The following is a 16,779-nucleotide window of genomic DNA, read 5'->3' on the forward strand; positions in this document are numbered from 1 at the left end:
AGAGGACGATAAAATCATAAAAGTATTCAAGGGAAAGGGAAAGAAAATTCTGGAAGGGTCTGGATTCTCCCGGAGCGACAAAGTGGAGGGGAGGGGGGAGGGGGAAAGCGGAGCGGGTGTGAGGGGTGTGAGGGGAAGTGGCGGTGGCAGTAGTAGTGTTGCAGCAGCAGTAGTGTAGAGAACGCAGAAATAAACAAAACACCGCCAGTCACGGGCTGAATTCATGACAATTGCCTCAAAACTCCTGTGTGTCACCTATTCGTGAGAGTTTCTATGTTTTTCTTTGTGATTTCCATGTGTCGTGTCTCTCTGTTGGACAAGTGTTAGTTTTAGAAATTTGGAAACGGTGAATGGTATAGCAACCCCAAGACTGCGTTGGGTCGGATTGGTAAACTTCTGTAGTGTTCTTCCCTGAAGGCACAAGAGCACTCTGGCACAAGCAGATCGACGCAGGAGGCTCGGGTAAGAAGTTGCTTCTATTAAATAAGTGAATTTTCTATTTCTAAATCTTATTTAATGATTATACTTAATGTTAGGTTAGAATTGGACTAGTATTTATGTCCAATTTCCAGCAAATTCTCACATTTAGAGTGTCAAGTCTGTAGCTATCGGACATAATAGTGCATCTACTACGAGATTCCCTATGAATTTACGTTGTTATGTCAGATGACCACTCAAGTACTCCTCGAGGCAGCCAATTTGAACGTGCTATTTGCATATAACACTTATAACAGCAGCCTGGTGTGTGTTTCAGGTTCTAACTATTTGTGGTCCAACAACGCATCTTGCCAAAATGTTTGACGGTCGTTCCTCATTTGACGTGGAACAGCCCTACCAGCCTGTCCCTTTAGTAAACAACCCAGCCTCGACATGGCTTCATACTCCTCCCATGCAAATGCCCTGGGGCATACCAACTTCTGATCAACCTTCAGTCATGAGGTAAAATTGATGAAGGCTTTACTATCATTGAAATCAATCATCTATGCCCAATTTATTATCTGTAGATTGAAAATCGAATATTTCCTTATTATGATTTGCAGGTTTACTGGTGACACGTCAATTACCCCAATTGTTCCGACTGCACCAGCACCAGTGCCAGACATCAAGAGTACTCAGTTTCAGAGTCTTTCTAAGACACAATCCAAAAGAAAAAGTTGGGACTGTGAAATTGAATAGTAAGTTAATACATGTTCCCTTGTTTTAAATACTGACCCACAATATAGATTGCTAAATCTACAAATATTTCTTTCTCTCTAGCAATTGCCCTCCTCCAAAGCAGCTCATTACAGAGGAGAAAATGGCCGAAAACCTTAATTGTTTACACATCAGCAACAGCTATGTCTCCCATCAGGTAATTCTGTAAATATTATTAATCTTGGTTTTTAAAAGTAAATAACCTTTTTTTCAGACGCTTACTGTAATTTCCTATTCCTTATTTTCTCCTAGATTGGTAGTAATCAACCCATGTCAATACAATTGCCAAAATCAACATCAACCACCTCAACAGAAGTACTAGATATGTCATCCTCATCTTCATCTTCATCTTCTGTAGAAACAGCCCTTGACGGCAAAGACAGGACTGTATCTTTATGTGAGCAATTAAGAAAACTTATTTCAGAATCATCTGTTATTCCATCACCTCTACTGAATAAAGTGTAAGTATTGAATGATTGAAATGGATCATTATCACAATTATTAGAATAAGTGATGAGAATGATAATTTCCAGGGAGAGGCCAACCAATGCTCTGGTACTATGGAAGCCTCCAGGAGAGACCATTTTCAAAAGCATAGGTAAAACATCACCCAATGAAGACTTAGAGAACCAACTCAAACAACAGCAAGATGAAGAGGCAAAGGCAAGCACTTCTGGTATTGGTTTCTCTTCAAGGCCTTCAAGTCAGACAAGCTGGTCTGATTTAATGGACAATAATAATTCAAACAGTGCTATGGATCTCAATTTGCTTTCACCAGGAAGGTAATACTTTTTTAAAAAAATTCTGTTTCATCTTGATGGAAAATTGGGTGAAGGAAAAATTAACATTTTTTTCTGCATTTCTATTTTTTCAGTTCTTCATATCAATTGCTGCCATCTGAGGTACCGCTCCCAGATGATGATGCAATGGATTTACCAGATGATTCATCAATGGATTATTAAAAGCATTTAGATCTTTGCATTTAAGTTGAACATTCATTTGCAGGAAAGAAGCATGTACTATTGTTATTTAGTCACTACATTAACTGTAATTATTGTCAGATTTTCTTCTGTTATTCTTCAGCTATTTTTTTCCTCTTTTACCTAACTCATTGTTTGTCTTCATTTAAAAAAAAAAAATTGGAAGTGCCAAGGAGTGTTAGAAAATAATTCATTGTTAGGTACATGTGTTTTTTTTCTTTTTTCTGTGAGTTGGATTACACCAACACTCTTTAACTGACTAACTATTAGTTTATTAACCTTAACTTGGACTTGAAGGGAGTTGAGTAGCGCCATGTTATAGTACAAATTTCTCACTCCTAGACTCACTTTCAATGATATGTGGCAGTTGTTTGTCTTTGTATTTATATATTTGTGTGTGTGTATGTGTGAATGCATTTGTAATGATACCAATTGATACGCCTGTCATTACTTGGTAACCACAAGCAAAATTTTCCAATCAAAATTATCAATATACCATGATTTTTGTTTTTAATTTAATACTTCCAAATTTCATGTAAATATGTACATATTCAGAGCATCACATTTTTGAAACTGTTATCATACCAGCATTAATTAATATTTTGTCTGGGTATGATTCCAATCACTGTATCAATTTATTTCAAATTGACTTGCGGACCATGTCTGTCCACTGTTTATGAGGTTGGCGCAGCTCCAGCCGGTATGAAAGATAAGTTTTACCCCCTCCTTGTAATTTGATAATAAATAAAGAGCTGTTTAAGATTTATTTTGAAACAAGATTTTTCTTTGCCCTGTTCGCTTCCCTGATATCACCATCACCCACAATTCTTATTGGAGCCCGGCCCCCCAACATGTCAGTTAGTGACAGTCCCCAAAGACTTGTCCTTGCAGTTGCTTTACATAGCCTGGGCTAACTGTTCCTATCTATTGTCCTTCAGTGCCGGGCATGCCAATGCAGGTAAATGCAAGTGGGGTCCTAATCCGGCTTGGAATTTCTGGGGGTAGGGGAGGAGAAGAGGAGAGGGGGGGAGGGGGGTGAAAAGGGCTCGAGGAGCTCCCTGCTCCCCCGCGCGCGCCAATGTTGCGCTTCCCCGGCAGCAAGTTCACCCCGAAACCGAAACCAAACGAGCTAGAGTAGATTACTGTGGTTGAAAAATGGAAAGCAATGCCTCTTGATGCCTTGGAACTTTTCTGCCTCGGCCAGTAGCCTCATGTGTCTCGATTGGTCTTAGCGAGAAGCGCGCGCGCCAAAGGTGCCGAAGGGCCAGACGCGAACCGGTAGAAAAGTCGTCTCAGGCTTACCCCATGTGGACGGCGCTCTTCAGAGAGATTTTGGTTGCGCCCGGCTGGGTTGCCGACGGGCTGTGCTGAAAACGAGGCTTCTTTCCTTCCCCGGCGGCCCTTTTTTGGCGTGTTTTGTTGCTATGCAGCGCTGCGCTCGCGGCGCGGGGAGAAATACTGACGGCTCCCCCCGAGCGGCAGAGCGCGCGACGCGGGAACGGCCAGCCAATCAGAGCGCGCGTCGGGGCGGCGTCTCCTCGCGGCCCGGGCTCGGCCGGGTCGCAGCGGACGAGGCAGGGAGAACGCCATTTTACGTGCAGTGAGCAGCGGAGCGGTCGAGCTGTTTCTTCGCCCCGAGTTTCTTTGCAAGTCGCAAAAATTTACTCCAACAGCAATTATCCGAGGACGATGGCGGAGCTGCAGGCCTCATCTGTCTCGCAGGATGCCATCACTGTGGCCCAGCTGGAATTGGGGGGCAATCCAAATGCCATGGCTCTTCGGCGGCCGTTCGATCCTGTGGCTCATGACTTGGACGCTTCGTTCCGTCTGACACGTTTTGCTGACCTAAAAGGATGAGGGTGTAAGGTCCCTCAGGAGGTTCTTGGGAAACTCCTTGAGGGACTGCAGCAAGACGAAAACAATGCCCAGGACGAACATGCCCACTTTATGCACATGGCAATACCCCGAATTGGTGAGTAGAGCGTCTGAAATTTTGTCAGTGTTGGTAGAGCAGCGTAGCTAGACGCCATGTTGAGGTTGTCCCGTTGGAGTTGCACCGGCCGGGCCCTTGCCGGCGTCTCGCCGGCGAGGGTCCCGTTTGCCTGGTGGCCTCGTCCTTGTAGAGGCGGCACTAGGCCAGAAATTGAGAAATCTACCGGCCCGGCTATGCCCTTCTTGCAGCGACGCCCGTGGGGGGCCCACAGACGGGTATTGACCTTGCTCTCAGCCGCCCAGTGTTGGGTTAGGTTGGGAGAGCCTCCCAGCCACAGGCTAGAGCGCCTACTCTGCTGCAAACATTTTAAAAAAAGTTTCAAAATAAAAACAAAGCTATCACAACAAACACATCATTCCTGAAGTCTGATCTGAACTCACTTCAATTTCAGCAGAGCCCCACCTATCGCTAATGCAGAATAGATTTATTTATGCACAAAAAGCAAATTATTCTGATTTTTGCTAACCTCAACTGGTTCTGTCTTGGCGGTTTATTCGGATATTTTCTTATTACATGTCTGTGCCCCATCTGAACTGATTTGGTTTCACTACCTCACTATGGTGTTCATTAGAATTTGTTTTTTGTCAGCAGTAACTCAACTTTGACCCGTGCTGGAGTCATCAAGTACGATTTGTTTGACTCTTATTTCATTACGTCTCCGTTTCTGTTGCAGGCATTGGTATGGATTCCTCCGTAGTTCCACTGCGTCATGGAGGGCTATCCTTGGTCCAGACGACAGACTTCTTTTACCCCTTAGTAGATGACCCATACATGATGGGTGAGTTTCATGTTTCTTTGGTTTTGAAATTTGTGTGCGTTGATTTCAATCTGATCTATTCATTTTATTCAACAGGGAAAATTGCCTGTGCAAATGTGTTGAGTGACCTCTACGCTATGGGTGTGGTCGACTGTGACAACATGTTGATGCTGCTTGGTGTATCCACCAAAATGACGGAGAAGGAGAGAGATGTTGTTGTGCCCCTCATCATGAGAGGTTTTAAGGTTTGAGTAGTGGGACTCAGCTGCATGTGTCCTGTACTTGCTTGATATTTCAATTTTCATTCATGATTATTCTGGGCAGGTTTAGCTAAGTTTTGGTTTCAGTGACATTTACCATTGATCTGTTAAGTAGGCCTTAAATTTATGCACTGCTTAAGAGATTTTTTGTTTGTTCTTGGAAACAATTCCATTGGAAGTATTATTTCCTGCGTTAGATTTCCTTGAAGTAACTAATGCTGTGTGTTACAGGATTCTGCATTAGAAGCTGGTACTTCAGTCACAGGAGGTCAAACTGTTGTAAATCCATGGTGCACTATTGGTGGTGTAGCTTCAACTGTGTGCCAACCCAATGAATACATTGTGTATGTATTGCACATTTATTTGACCTGTAACTTATTTTGACAGTTCTATTAATTTTACTTATTTTTCAGCCCAGATAATGCTGTAGTTGGTGATGTACTTGTTCTCACCAAGCCTTTAGGAACCCAAGTTGCTGTGAATGCTCATCAGTGGTTAGACATTCCAGAGCGCTGGAACAGAATCAAACTTGTTGTTTCTGAAGATGATGTAAGAAAAGCTTACCAGAGATCCATGGATTCAATGGCCAGGCTAAACCGAATCGGTAAAACTTCTTTTCTACCATGTTAGTTATTTTATCAATAAGCTTTTTCCTTTTACTTATGCTACTTTCCTATTGTTGCAGCTGCTCGCTTAATGCACAAGTATAATGCTCATGGTGCGACTGATGTGACTGGATTTGGACTGCTGGGCCATGCACAAAATTTAGCAAAACATCAGAAGAATGAAGTTTCCTTTGTTATCCACAACCTCCCAGTAATAGCAAAAATGGCAGCTGTTGCAAAGGCTTGTGGTAACATGTTCCAGCTGTTACAAGGACATTCTGCTGAGACTTCAGGTTTGTACACCTCGCATGGCATTACATGCAAATTGCATTTTGATTCCAAAACATTATCTTAATTCTTGATGTTTCAGGTGGACTGCTGATTTGTTTACCAAGAGAGCAAGCGGCAGCCTATTGTAAAGACATTGAAAAGCAAGAAGGTTATCAGGCTTGGATTATTGGTATTGTTGAGAAAGGAAATCGCACAGCACGTATCATTGACAAGCCTCGAGTGATAGAAGTACCAGCTAAAGAAAAAGATGGAGAGCTGTGGTAGTTTTAGTTATGTTCCCACCATGATCTTGAAAGCCTGCAATATCATACACTAGTAGTGCTGGCAGTGATTTTAACATTATTCAACATTAATTCTTCCATTGTTTCTGGCATTCCTTTATGAAATTTGTTATTCTAAAATGTTACTTCTAGTTGGTGGGTGTACTGACTTTGATAGTACCGCTGGCCATTCAGTTAATATCCATATGTATAATGCATAGTATTTTGGTACTTTCAATTTTTGTTGATTTCTTACAGATGCGATTAAGATCTTATTGCTACATATTACTCCCTACTGTAATTGAAGAAATTTGATCTGTTGATTTTAGTCCTCTATTCAGATTATGTGGTTTCAAGCCTGTCGTAGATGCTTGTTAAGATTATTTTACATTTTAAGATGCTATCTTTCTGCTCTTTTGCATGAATGCACAAACTGGTTTCATTTCTGTAATTTTAATTACTTCCACCCATCTAGGTCTCAATGTGTTGTTGCTTTGAAGCACATTCCTTTCCTTTTTGTATTACTTATTTAATTGTTGTGCCATACTGGCTACTTTGTTAATTTTCTTAGTGCTTCACCATGTATTCCGTTACTGAATTTTCTGTGACTCACTCATTGATGTATGATTCGGTATAGTTAAAGTTGGTTATCCAAACGCTATTCTGATGAGGTTTGGCAATGAGTTTGTGATAAAAAATTTGGGTCCATTACGTCCAAAAATACAAATTTCATACAAAAGAGAATACCATTGAAGTATCTCATTTTTCCTTTACTCCTGCTGCTAAGTAACAGTTCACTTACAATTTGCCCTCAATCTTTCACAGCCATCTTCACCTCAAAGAGATGTACATTTTCCAGAAGAACTTCACCTTAACTTAATATACCAGTGAAATTTTACAATAATCATCCTGCCCAAACAAGGCCTGCTGTCATTTTAATAAGCAACAAAATCAAATGGTTCCTACTCATTTCGTACAGCCACCTAGAATGCTCATCTCTTCTTCTTTGCCCGTCCGCGCTTCTTTTTAGAAATTGGTTGTGTCTTGGGTTCAGTTTTTTTCATGACCCTAGAAACACAAGATTTTGTTAACTAGGGTAGTTGTTGACAAATTTGGAGGTACTTAAACAACTGGTGTTTTACCTGGACACAAGAACTTTTTTGCTGCTGTGAAGCTGATGCTGTTGCACCAGGCTGGCAAGTTTACCTTGTTCTGCCAACATGGAGAGAAAAGTGCAGATAAACTCATCATAGTTGTGAGTTCTTCGGCTGTCATCAACCTGTGAAATGAAAATTTGTTTTCATTATCTCGAAGGGCTCTTACTGCTTGTAACTGTGTTTAGCACAAAGTGTTAATTGCCTTGTATTTTTTCCGTTTCTCGTTCTCATCCCTCAGACTGGCTTGACATACACTGATCTCTGCCTCTAAATTCTTGAGAAGTGCAAGCAAATCTTGAGGAGCAAATGCATGTGGGGCCTGAAATTGCTGGGGAGTATATGGGACAGTGGTTCCACAAAGCTGTGTTGTTGAAGTTTCAGGAACTTCTGACTGTGGTTTAGCAAGGCCAGAAGCAGTAATAAGCTTTGGACCAGGCACAGTAAGTGACTGTAGCTTTTGTGAAATAAAAGCTTTACCTGAAAAAAGAAAAAAAGATGATTAGAAAAATTGTTGCCAATGTGGTAGGAAAGGAAGCTTGCTTGTGGGAAACCTTAGGGAATACCTGATGGGGACAATGATGCACTGGGACTGTTTTGACCGGAATTCCAGCCCCAACCTGTGAAATATGAAGTTGAGATAACTTTGATAATTTACCCAGCTCAGAGTCAGGCAAAGGGCCTCAGGGACCAGGGATTTACCTGTTGTAGGACTGTTGAATGCCGAGCCCACCTCAGAGCTTGTGTCAGTACTGGAAGTGCAGCTTGTGCTTATGCTAGGGGAAAGGGATGTTTGAATAGTCAATGGTGTAGTGTAGTCCCTTTGTGGTTTGGCCTTTTCTTCTTCCACATCCATTTTGGAGCTGAAAGAGTACATGGAACACAAATAAATTATAGATTAACTACAAAAGACGAGAGAAACTTGGATTATGGACTTTGACTTCACACTACCTTTCTTCTTTTGGAATAGGACTGTCATCACCACCTGCAAAGAGGCTCATCAAATAAGTTGAAAATGAAATTTAAAACAGACTACTTAGATTTAGATTATGTAAGCAGTTACTGGATCTCAAAAATGTCCCTTTACCTATGACAATTTTCACATTTAAATTGTTGGGCACATCAGAATCTGTAGCTTCCGCAATTGAAATAGAGTCATTGCTTTCCTCTTCCTTAATTTTTGTAATAATTCTGTCTTTGGCTGCAGTCTTTTCTTTCTCCTTTAAACTCCTTTTCTTTAATTTTGCCACCTGCTGCAAAGCTTCTGAAACTATTTGCCTGAAATCAACAATGTAAAATGTAATTAACCAAAAGTAAAATTTTTAAATCAGCAAAATATCTCATAAAAATTGCACTGACCTATTTGTGTTCAACATTTTGAGCTTGTGTGTGAGGGCAAGTCTCCTGTCAGGTACAACTGCCATTAAATTAAAGCGAATATCATGGTACTGTTCCCCTGATGACATTCCTAGTCTGTCTGTAATAACTTTCCTGAACTTTTCTGTCCAATCTTCAGTTTCTGACCAAGGTCCTAAATAATTAAACAAAAAAGTTTTTGTTAAAAAAATTGATGTATATACATATTGTTATACATATAATTCCCAGAGTGTAATTAGAGCATACCATGATCCATTGGGTAAGGTTTGAGTCCATCTAATTCAAACAGCTTTCCATTGATCGGAACATAACTGACAAAGTGAAAAGCATCCCCTGTCGACCGTCCAGTAGGAACTCCAATGGATTTATCTCTGCGACGTTTAGCTTGAGGCATGGCATGTGAATTGTGTGCTGATGCTAGTTCAGGGGTGTTCCCAATAGCCCATCCCTTGTTTTCTGGGCACATACCAACAGTATGCTGCTTTAAACGAGTGAGGGTACCACCAAGGTGAATATTTGGGCAGTTCAGCAAAACGGAAATTAATGCGTGAGTGGCACAGCTATTGGGAACCATCTGTAAAGAAAAACGCTCTGGTTTACAGGTGCTGAAAAGATAGTGACAGGTTACTCAGAGTAAAAAAAAAATGTACCTGTTGAGCAAAGAAAATGCTGTTCACCACTTCATCATCCTTCACAAACGTCTCACTTTGATCGATTATTTTCCGTCTTGACCTTCGCTCCTCAATCCATCGAAACAAGAAAATGAATCCATAAACCGGTCCTTCCATTGCTTTTTGCAGATCATAAATTTCCTCAACTTGAACACCTTTCACTCCGAAATCTTCCAAGAGGAGAGTAAATAGGCCTGCAAAAAAAAATGCAACAGAAGCATTGGAGTGAAACGGTGACGTCCAAGAAACAACCAAAAGCAAGGTTAAAATTTCCACTTCGGTAGTACCTGGATCACTCTCCAATTCCAGCCAGCCATCAGTCAGTCTGTTGATATCGACAGGCATCTTGGTAGACCAGCAGGAGCCGGGCAGAAGTCTCACAATGAATGAACCAATGAATGGAACAGAAGCCCCGTACCCTGTTGTTGTTTGTTGTGACAGGGCAGCAGAAGGCAAGGCATTGCCGGGACGCTGAAGAGCGCGCGGTCGAAAGACCAGCTGGGCAGCCCAATGACAGCTTAATCAGTGTGTGCAAGGTATTTCAAACCATTAATGCGCTACAATTATTAAGAGCGTTTGCTTTAAAACGGAAGGACGCGCACGGCAACACACTAGACAGTCGTGCGAGGAGGGTTGCCTATCCGCAGGCGGACGGCGAGGCAAACGGACGGCGTAGAAGTGCCGCCGCTCACCGCTAGGTGGCGCAAGCGGCGGCGACGCGGACGCGGGGCAAGTTTCTGCTTGCACAAAACTTTCCTCGACGTCACGCTGAGCCAACCAATGAAATTCAAACAAAGTGCTCCCAGCATTCCGTGCGCCGCTTGAGGTCGCGTTATGGCGTAACGGCAAATTCGAAAATCCGTCGAAATGTCAGCTACCCTAGGCGTAAATTTAAGGGTTACGTGTCATGGATCGCGGGGAGACAGAAAGTATATGGAAGATTATTTTGTGCTGAATTACGAACCGTCGGAAGATGAGCACAAGCTGGAATTCGCCTTCTTTGGTATATTCGATGGCCACGGTGGTAAAGAAGCTGCCCGTTTTGCCAAGGATCGCTTGATGAACTTTATTGTGAGTGATAAGCGATTTTGGTCAGATGAGGACGACGATGTTTGTCAAGCTATCACAAGTGGCTACCTCCAGACTCACCATGCTATGTGGCAAGACCAAGGTAAGCATTTGTATTTGACGCGTAGGTTAGGTTTCTGCTGCTAGGTAAGGACATATTTTGATCCAGTTGACGTGACTCCCAGTGTTAAATGCCATTGAAATAGTAAACTGGCGCTTAATCTTGATATTTCCATGGGTCCTGATGATTGTTTTTTGATATAGCCTGTGCGACAAAGGCATAACATTCAAATGGTTGGTTGTCCCTTAACCTTCATTGTTTGTTTTGAATGGAACTTACTTTTACGTTGAACTCCCTTGCGTTCCTTTTGGTATTTTAACAGGAATCCATTGCACCTTCTTAACTGTATTATCCTGCATGTTTGTCATGGGCAGTCACTTATCTCCTATGTGTTATTAGCCTTCTATTTCTACTTCGTCAGATTTTTCTAGAACCTTAGTTTGTTGGTACTTTCACCTTGTACTTCTGGTGTACTGAATAAAACCCATGTGTTTAATTGTTCTTGTCAGTTAATTGGCCAAAAACATCTTCTGGCTTGCCGAGTACCTCTGGAACTACAGCTTCAATCGCATTCATCCGAAGAGGAAAGATTTACATTGGACATGTCGGTGATTCCTCCATTGTGCTGGGTTATCAAAATAAAGGTAAACTTGTTTTTGATGGTTACTGTGTAACCTTTGCTATGATGTAACTTTTTTTTCTCTATATTAACACTTTCTTTGTTCTGTTTACTCAGGTTCTTCAGAATGGTCAGGCAAAGCTCTGACAAAGGACCATAAGCCTGAAGATGCTTATGAAGTTGCCCGCATTGAAAGCTCTGGTGGCAAAGTTGTAGCTAAATCGGGAGTCCCCAGAGTAGTGTGGAACAGGCCTCGCCTTGGACACAAAGGTCCTGTGCGACGATCTACTCCAATTGATGAAATCCCTTTCTTAGCAGTTGCTCGTTCATTAGGTATTGCATTGTTTTGTTTTATTATTATTTGTTTTGGAGTAATTTAATTACTTATTATTTTAGTCACGCCCTGTCTTGACATTTGACCTGTCAATAATTATATATTGTTTTGCAATTTTGTTTTAGGGGATTTGTGGAGCTACAATTCTGACAAAGATCAATTTATTGTGTCACCTCATCCTGATGTACATGTCATTGACATTGATGTGGAATCGCATCGGTGTTTAATTTTTGGAACTGACGGGCTGTGGAATATGCTAAACCCCGAGGACGGTGTCCTTATTGTGCAAGCTGCTGAACAGCACAATGAGAAAAATGTTTATTTCTCAGGTCAACCTGCCACAGCTAGGGTTTGTTCACTTCAACTAATTCTCATTTCTCATCTGAAGTTATTTTAATTTATCACTGCTTTATTAAATTTCACACTTTAATTGCAGAATCAAATGTGGGTGAATCCTTCTAAAAGTTTGGTTGATAGAGCGTTGAGGCGATGGGCAACATTTGGTGCCCGTGCTGACAATACCAGTGCAGTGACCCTTTTGTTTGATCCGCCTGGAGTCCAGAGGAGAGGAGAACGTGCAAGTGCACCACAGACTAATGTGGATCCGGTATGTCTCAATGGAACTTCTCTCTTGTTGTTTATTGTCTTTTCTATTCTACAATTGGTTCCTGCTTCTCTTTTCATCAGGTTCATAACACTGCTCCCGTTCCTGAGAGTGCCAAGGATTGGAGTTCCTCTATGACACCACCATATGCACCCCTTGAAGATCATAGAGTGGCAATTTTTACTCGTCCTTCTACAGTTGATGCGGTCCCATCTGCAAATCAGCCAGCATCGACAGACTCCACCATTCTTTCGTCTTCACCTTCATTACCAGCCACTGTGAAGACTGATCCCAGTTCTGTAAAACCGGAAGTTGTTGCAACAGCTTTTCCCCAGCTATCTGAGCCCACAGAGGATGTCTTAAAAGGCGAATCAGTGGATTCTCATGCCTGTAAAACAAATCAGTCCCCATTAAAAAATACTATCCCGAAAGACTCATCTTTAGCGAAAGATGAGAAACAACCATGGTATAATTTTTTTAGCTTTGATAAATTTTAACATTATTTCCTGTCTTTAAGTAAAAGTATATCACCTCATTATTTCTTTTCTTCATTTTCAGTGCTTCTGACAATCCGCCTTCTGCAGAGAATGTGAAATCTGATCTGGATGGTGTATCCAAGACTGTAGAGAGTCATCTGCTCAAGAAAGCTTTGTCTTCTCTGAAACCAGCTGGAGATGATACAGCTACCTGCAAAGATGGACATCCATTTCGTAAAGATGTAACCATGAACTGTGGCAGCTCAAGTAAGGATCAAGAAGTACCAAGACCTCAAGCACCTGAGCAGCAAGCAGTTGAATCCCCGCAGCGCCATTCTCATAAGCGGATGCGAGGCAAAACTGTGACAGGGGGTGAACTGAGTCACTCAAGCCCTGCCTCTAGCTCATTGAAGGCAAATTTGGCAGGTTAGTGGTGACTTCATTAGTCTAAGAGCTGCATGTATTGTTCTTGTTCCTAATGATGTACACTTATCTGTTCCACAGGAGATATGGGTATTGTACGTAGACGTCATAGTAGTGTGTTAGATTCCAGAACAAGTTCATTACCTGCTGGCCTTGTTGCCCAGAGTGTTGGATATACTCCGTCATACCCATACCTACTTGCTGCCAAACGACGCACTCGTTCTGAGGATAAACTACTTCAAGCTGTTGGGCGCTTGGAAGATGATTTAAGGACAAGTGATGAAGAGAACAAAAGAATAGGATGGTCAATGAATTGGGTTAATAGGTTGCGGCCATCAGGTAATTATTAGTTCTGTCTTCATGACTTTGTCTTTCACAATTATGTCTTTATTATAAATTTATTTTCCCCTAGATGGAGGCTCAGAAGAAAATAATGCCCACAGCTGCTCGACCAGAAGGAAAAAGAAATGGATCAGATGCAGTGGCAATGCCATAGGCAGGGTGAAGCAGGCCAGGTAGGCGGACAGCTTCTGATTTTGTTTTGTTTAGTACCTTCCTCTTTTTTTTTCTTCATGTCTTCTTAAATTCTGCCTTTTCTTTCAGGCCCTCTGTGTCAATCCGATCAACATCTTATGCAAATGGCTGTGATGCTGTCATCACTAGAAACTGCAGCAATAATGCAGACCTCAATTCCTCTCGAGTCCTGCGTTCAGACACCCACTCAAGTATGCCAGTCCACACTCTTCGCTCTCAAAATGTTGACTTGAAAGCATCTAGACTTTCTATTCATGTGAGTATTATGTGAATTAGAAGGTTGTTGTTGTGTTTCTCCATATTTTGACATAAAATTTATTTATGGCTCATTATTTTAGCCTCCAAGTAAATTCACTCCCAAGAGAGCTGTTCAACTCAAGGCTGCTCTTGAAATGACATCATTTGCTGCTGGGTCAAGTAGTCTGTTACCAGCGACTAAAATCCTGCTTACATCCTCTGGACCCGCCAAACGCCTCCGTCAGTCATTCTGTGGCCGCGCACGACCAGTGACAACACGCAGCAGGGTGAAGAGGTTAAGCAAGTAATGTTTGTGAAAGCATCATGTATGCCCAAAAGTTTTATTGTTTTTCTCTTTTTGTTGTTAAAGTTATTTTTAGTGTACTTTGAATACTTGTTATTGAGCACAGAAGGTGGCACCTGAGGCAATATAGTTTAATTTTGACCAAATAACTACTGTATGCCGATTAATTAGATTATTAGGCAGTAGAACTAGTCCTCTGAATGAGTAGGGAGTTTCCATTTGTGTGTGGCCGGTGCCTCACTGGTTCTATGATCTTTTTGTATTTTAAAATCCATTTTGCATTTGATATGTAAGTAGTGGTATGCATTTACCACGTTTCCTTTATTACTGCCAATTGACTTAAGTAATATTTTGTGGGAATTTAATTTAAAAGGTGTGTTGCACAGTTTGCAACACAGTTACATTTTATTATAATTCTATTCTTAATCATTTTCTATTTTCACATAATCCTTTGTCCCATGTATTTTATCATAAATTTTGGCAATTTTTATATTGGAGAGGTAGGGCTTTTTAAATTATTATCCGTCTTTAAGACACAGAACATTTCTTTTTATTATCAATATATTTAAAGAACAGCACAGTTATTACACACATAGTGTGTATTTTTCTAGAAATAAATCAGTCTTCAGTTTTCTGTGCTTTTGCAAGTTCAAAACTTGTCTTTTATCTGCAGTGACATAGGCAGAAAATCTATGTTTGTAATTAAAACGTATATGCTGTACTGTCGGCTAATTTATTCTTGTGGATTTTCAAGCTACTTAATGATTGAGTGTGATGTTATGGGACCAGCTACCAATCTGTTAAATGAGCTGATCAATATTTATTTTTCTGATAAGCACATCATCAAATTTCTTTGTACTATAAAAAAATTTAATTTTGTTTTGGCACTTAAGAAGCGATGTTGTTATGCTTGTTGATGTTTTTTATGATTGTTTCAGATGTGCAAAGATAGTATCAACACTATGTGAACTATAGATATTTTTCTGTCTTTTGTTGGGTGCTCATAATTATGAGTGGACCAAGTTTTTTAGTATTGAGATCTAGCAATAGAGCACTTGTGACTGATATGGAAATTATTTTTGCATTTTCTGTGCTTCTTAGGACAAATAATAGTTGTTGCATTGTACACACTTCTGAGGTTTTGTCTCCTAGTTTTGGAAGATATGTTTTCATCACTTTTTTTTGTAATGAAGTCATTAGGGTGGTCATAGCTCTTCTTGGCCAATATCATCTGGACATGATTTTCTTCATTTTCAAGTGTTTTGATCTCTGAACTCATGTTTGTTCATGAGGCCAGTTTTTCCTTATGTGGAAAACGTTCCTCTCATCAATGTGATAATGCAGAATGGCCTTATTGAATGTGCTAGTATCACTCTAGTATACAATTTAAAGAGAATGATAGAAAATTGAAATGGTGTGTTAGCATTGGTCAATCTTGTTTGATGTCTTGATTGGTGGCTTAAGTAAGTGTAGTGTATGGGATCTAATGTTCTCAATATATGAGTAAGCAATTGTGTTATCTCATGATGTCAACCTTGCTTTTGGTATAAGTATCTCTTACTTTAGATTTTCTGCTTTAATCACCTGTGACAAAGGGATAGCCTTCAAATGACAGATACTTTTACCTGCAAGAGAAGCCTTGAAGTTTGTATTATTTTAGTACAATTCAATTGTGTGTATATGCTCATATATTTGGAATCATTTTCTCCATTTCTATGAAAGGAATAGTAAAAGTTCCTTTTCGAATAGGCTAAGGACAAAAAAGAAATGGCCAAATCCTGCCTCTGGGCTCATGAAGGAATTTGTCACAGTTAACATGCTAATTATAAAGTTGTTATCGATATAATATGAAAGAATATATATATTCATATGTAAAGTTGTACATGTATATTCAAATGAATAAAAGTATATGTTTGTATGGTCATGAAACAAAGTGTTGCATATTGAGGTCAGCCTCCTTTCAATCCATTTGCTCTAAAGCAATTTTCCAAATGCCAGCTTCAGGCTGGCAAAACGCTGGGCTGCTGTAACCAAGACGTCCCCCGTTTTGTTTGGGCGTGGGTTCACGTTTTTCGGTCTGCCGATATAAACCGTTCCACGTAGAAAAAAAAAGAATCCGTCACGTTTAGTGTGTAGTGTCCGGTGTCCGGTCGGGTCCGAATGGCAGCAGCACTGTAGGGGCGGGAAGCGGCATACGATCATGTGTGGTCTAGCCCTCAATGGTAATGGCAGGGGCGGGATAGGCCACCACCCTCACACCGATGCGTAGCTGGACCGATTACTGGCCTACCTCGCAGGCGCTACAGGATGCTTTGACTGACTTGACTTGAAAGGCTAGACCACAACTGATCTTATGCCGGTTCGGGCCCGGTAACTGCCATGCTTGCACTGCACAACATGACATTCGCTCTGTCGTTCTCGCCCTCGTGGAGCTGCATGGAGCGTCCTCCAAGGGTGCGAGAGAGACGGCGACGAAAGCAGTGCTCTGAATCAACCTGCTGCGTAGCACGGTCGACTTCCAAATTACCCGCCTGAAATGAAGCAAAGTGCGGCAAAATGCCAAAACACACCGCTTCC

At 41.2% G+C, this 16,779-nt stretch overlaps 4 protein-coding genes across 4 annotated transcripts; 3 read left to right on the forward strand and 1 right to left on the reverse strand.

Moving 5' to 3' along the window:
* Positions 1–145: 145 nt before the first annotated feature.
* Positions 146–2,940, forward strand: LOC117639453. Its single transcript, XM_034375119.1, has 7 exons — positions 146–462; positions 755–939; positions 1,041–1,175; positions 1,258–1,351; positions 1,447–1,655; positions 1,728–1,976; positions 2,069–2,940. The coding sequence occupies exons 2-7, from the start codon at positions 794–796 to the stop codon at positions 2,154–2,156; spliced, it is 921 nt and encodes a 306-aa protein (XP_034231010.1). The 5' UTR covers positions 146–462; positions 755–793; the 3' UTR covers positions 2,157–2,940.
* A 923-nt stretch (positions 2,941–3,863) lies between these two features.
* LOC117639190 (inactive selenide, water dikinase-like protein) lies at positions 3,864–7,084 on the forward strand. Its single transcript, XM_034374616.1, has 7 exons — positions 3,864–4,146; positions 4,841–4,945; positions 5,021–5,169; positions 5,416–5,528; positions 5,598–5,788; positions 5,870–6,082; positions 6,160–7,084. The coding sequence occupies exons 1-7, from the start codon at positions 3,864–3,866 to the stop codon at positions 6,342–6,344; spliced, it is 1,239 nt and encodes a 412-aa protein (XP_034230507.1). The 3' UTR covers positions 6,345–7,084.
* Positions 7,085–7,089: 5 nt separating this feature from the next.
* Positions 7,090–10,184, reverse strand: LOC117639189 (ubiquitin carboxyl-terminal hydrolase calypso). Its single transcript, XM_034374615.1, has 11 exons — positions 9,830–10,184; positions 9,522–9,736; positions 9,118–9,445; positions 8,854–9,025; positions 8,582–8,772; positions 8,446–8,479; positions 8,197–8,357; positions 8,061–8,114; positions 7,700–7,974; positions 7,483–7,619; positions 7,090–7,408 (listed from the first exon to the last, which is right to left on the reverse strand). Exons 1-11 carry the CDS (start codon positions 9,885–9,887, stop codon positions 7,333–7,335), a joined length of 1,701 nt encoding a protein of 566 aa, XP_034230506.1. The 5' UTR covers positions 9,888–10,184; the 3' UTR covers positions 7,090–7,332.
* A 118-nt stretch (positions 10,185–10,302) lies between these two features.
* Positions 10,303–16,131, forward strand: LOC117639187 (protein phosphatase 1D). Its single transcript, XM_034374614.1, has 11 exons — positions 10,303–10,713; positions 11,181–11,315; positions 11,408–11,623; positions 11,750–11,973; positions 12,061–12,231; positions 12,312–12,694; positions 12,787–13,130; positions 13,209–13,466; positions 13,540–13,642; positions 13,731–13,917; positions 14,000–16,131. Exons 1-11 carry the CDS (start codon positions 10,410–10,412, stop codon positions 14,204–14,206), a joined length of 2,532 nt encoding a protein of 843 aa, XP_034230505.1. The 5' UTR covers positions 10,303–10,409; the 3' UTR covers positions 14,207–16,131.
* The last annotated feature ends 648 nt before the right edge of the window (positions 16,132–16,779 follow it).

This window comes from Thrips palmi, unplaced genomic scaffold (assembly GCF_012932325.1).
Source record: "Thrips palmi isolate BJ-2018 unplaced genomic scaffold, TpBJ-2018v1 HiC_scaffold_11, whole genome shotgun sequence".
NCBI classification, from domain to species: domain Eukaryota; kingdom Metazoa; phylum Arthropoda; class Insecta; order Thysanoptera; family Thripidae; genus Thrips; species Thrips palmi.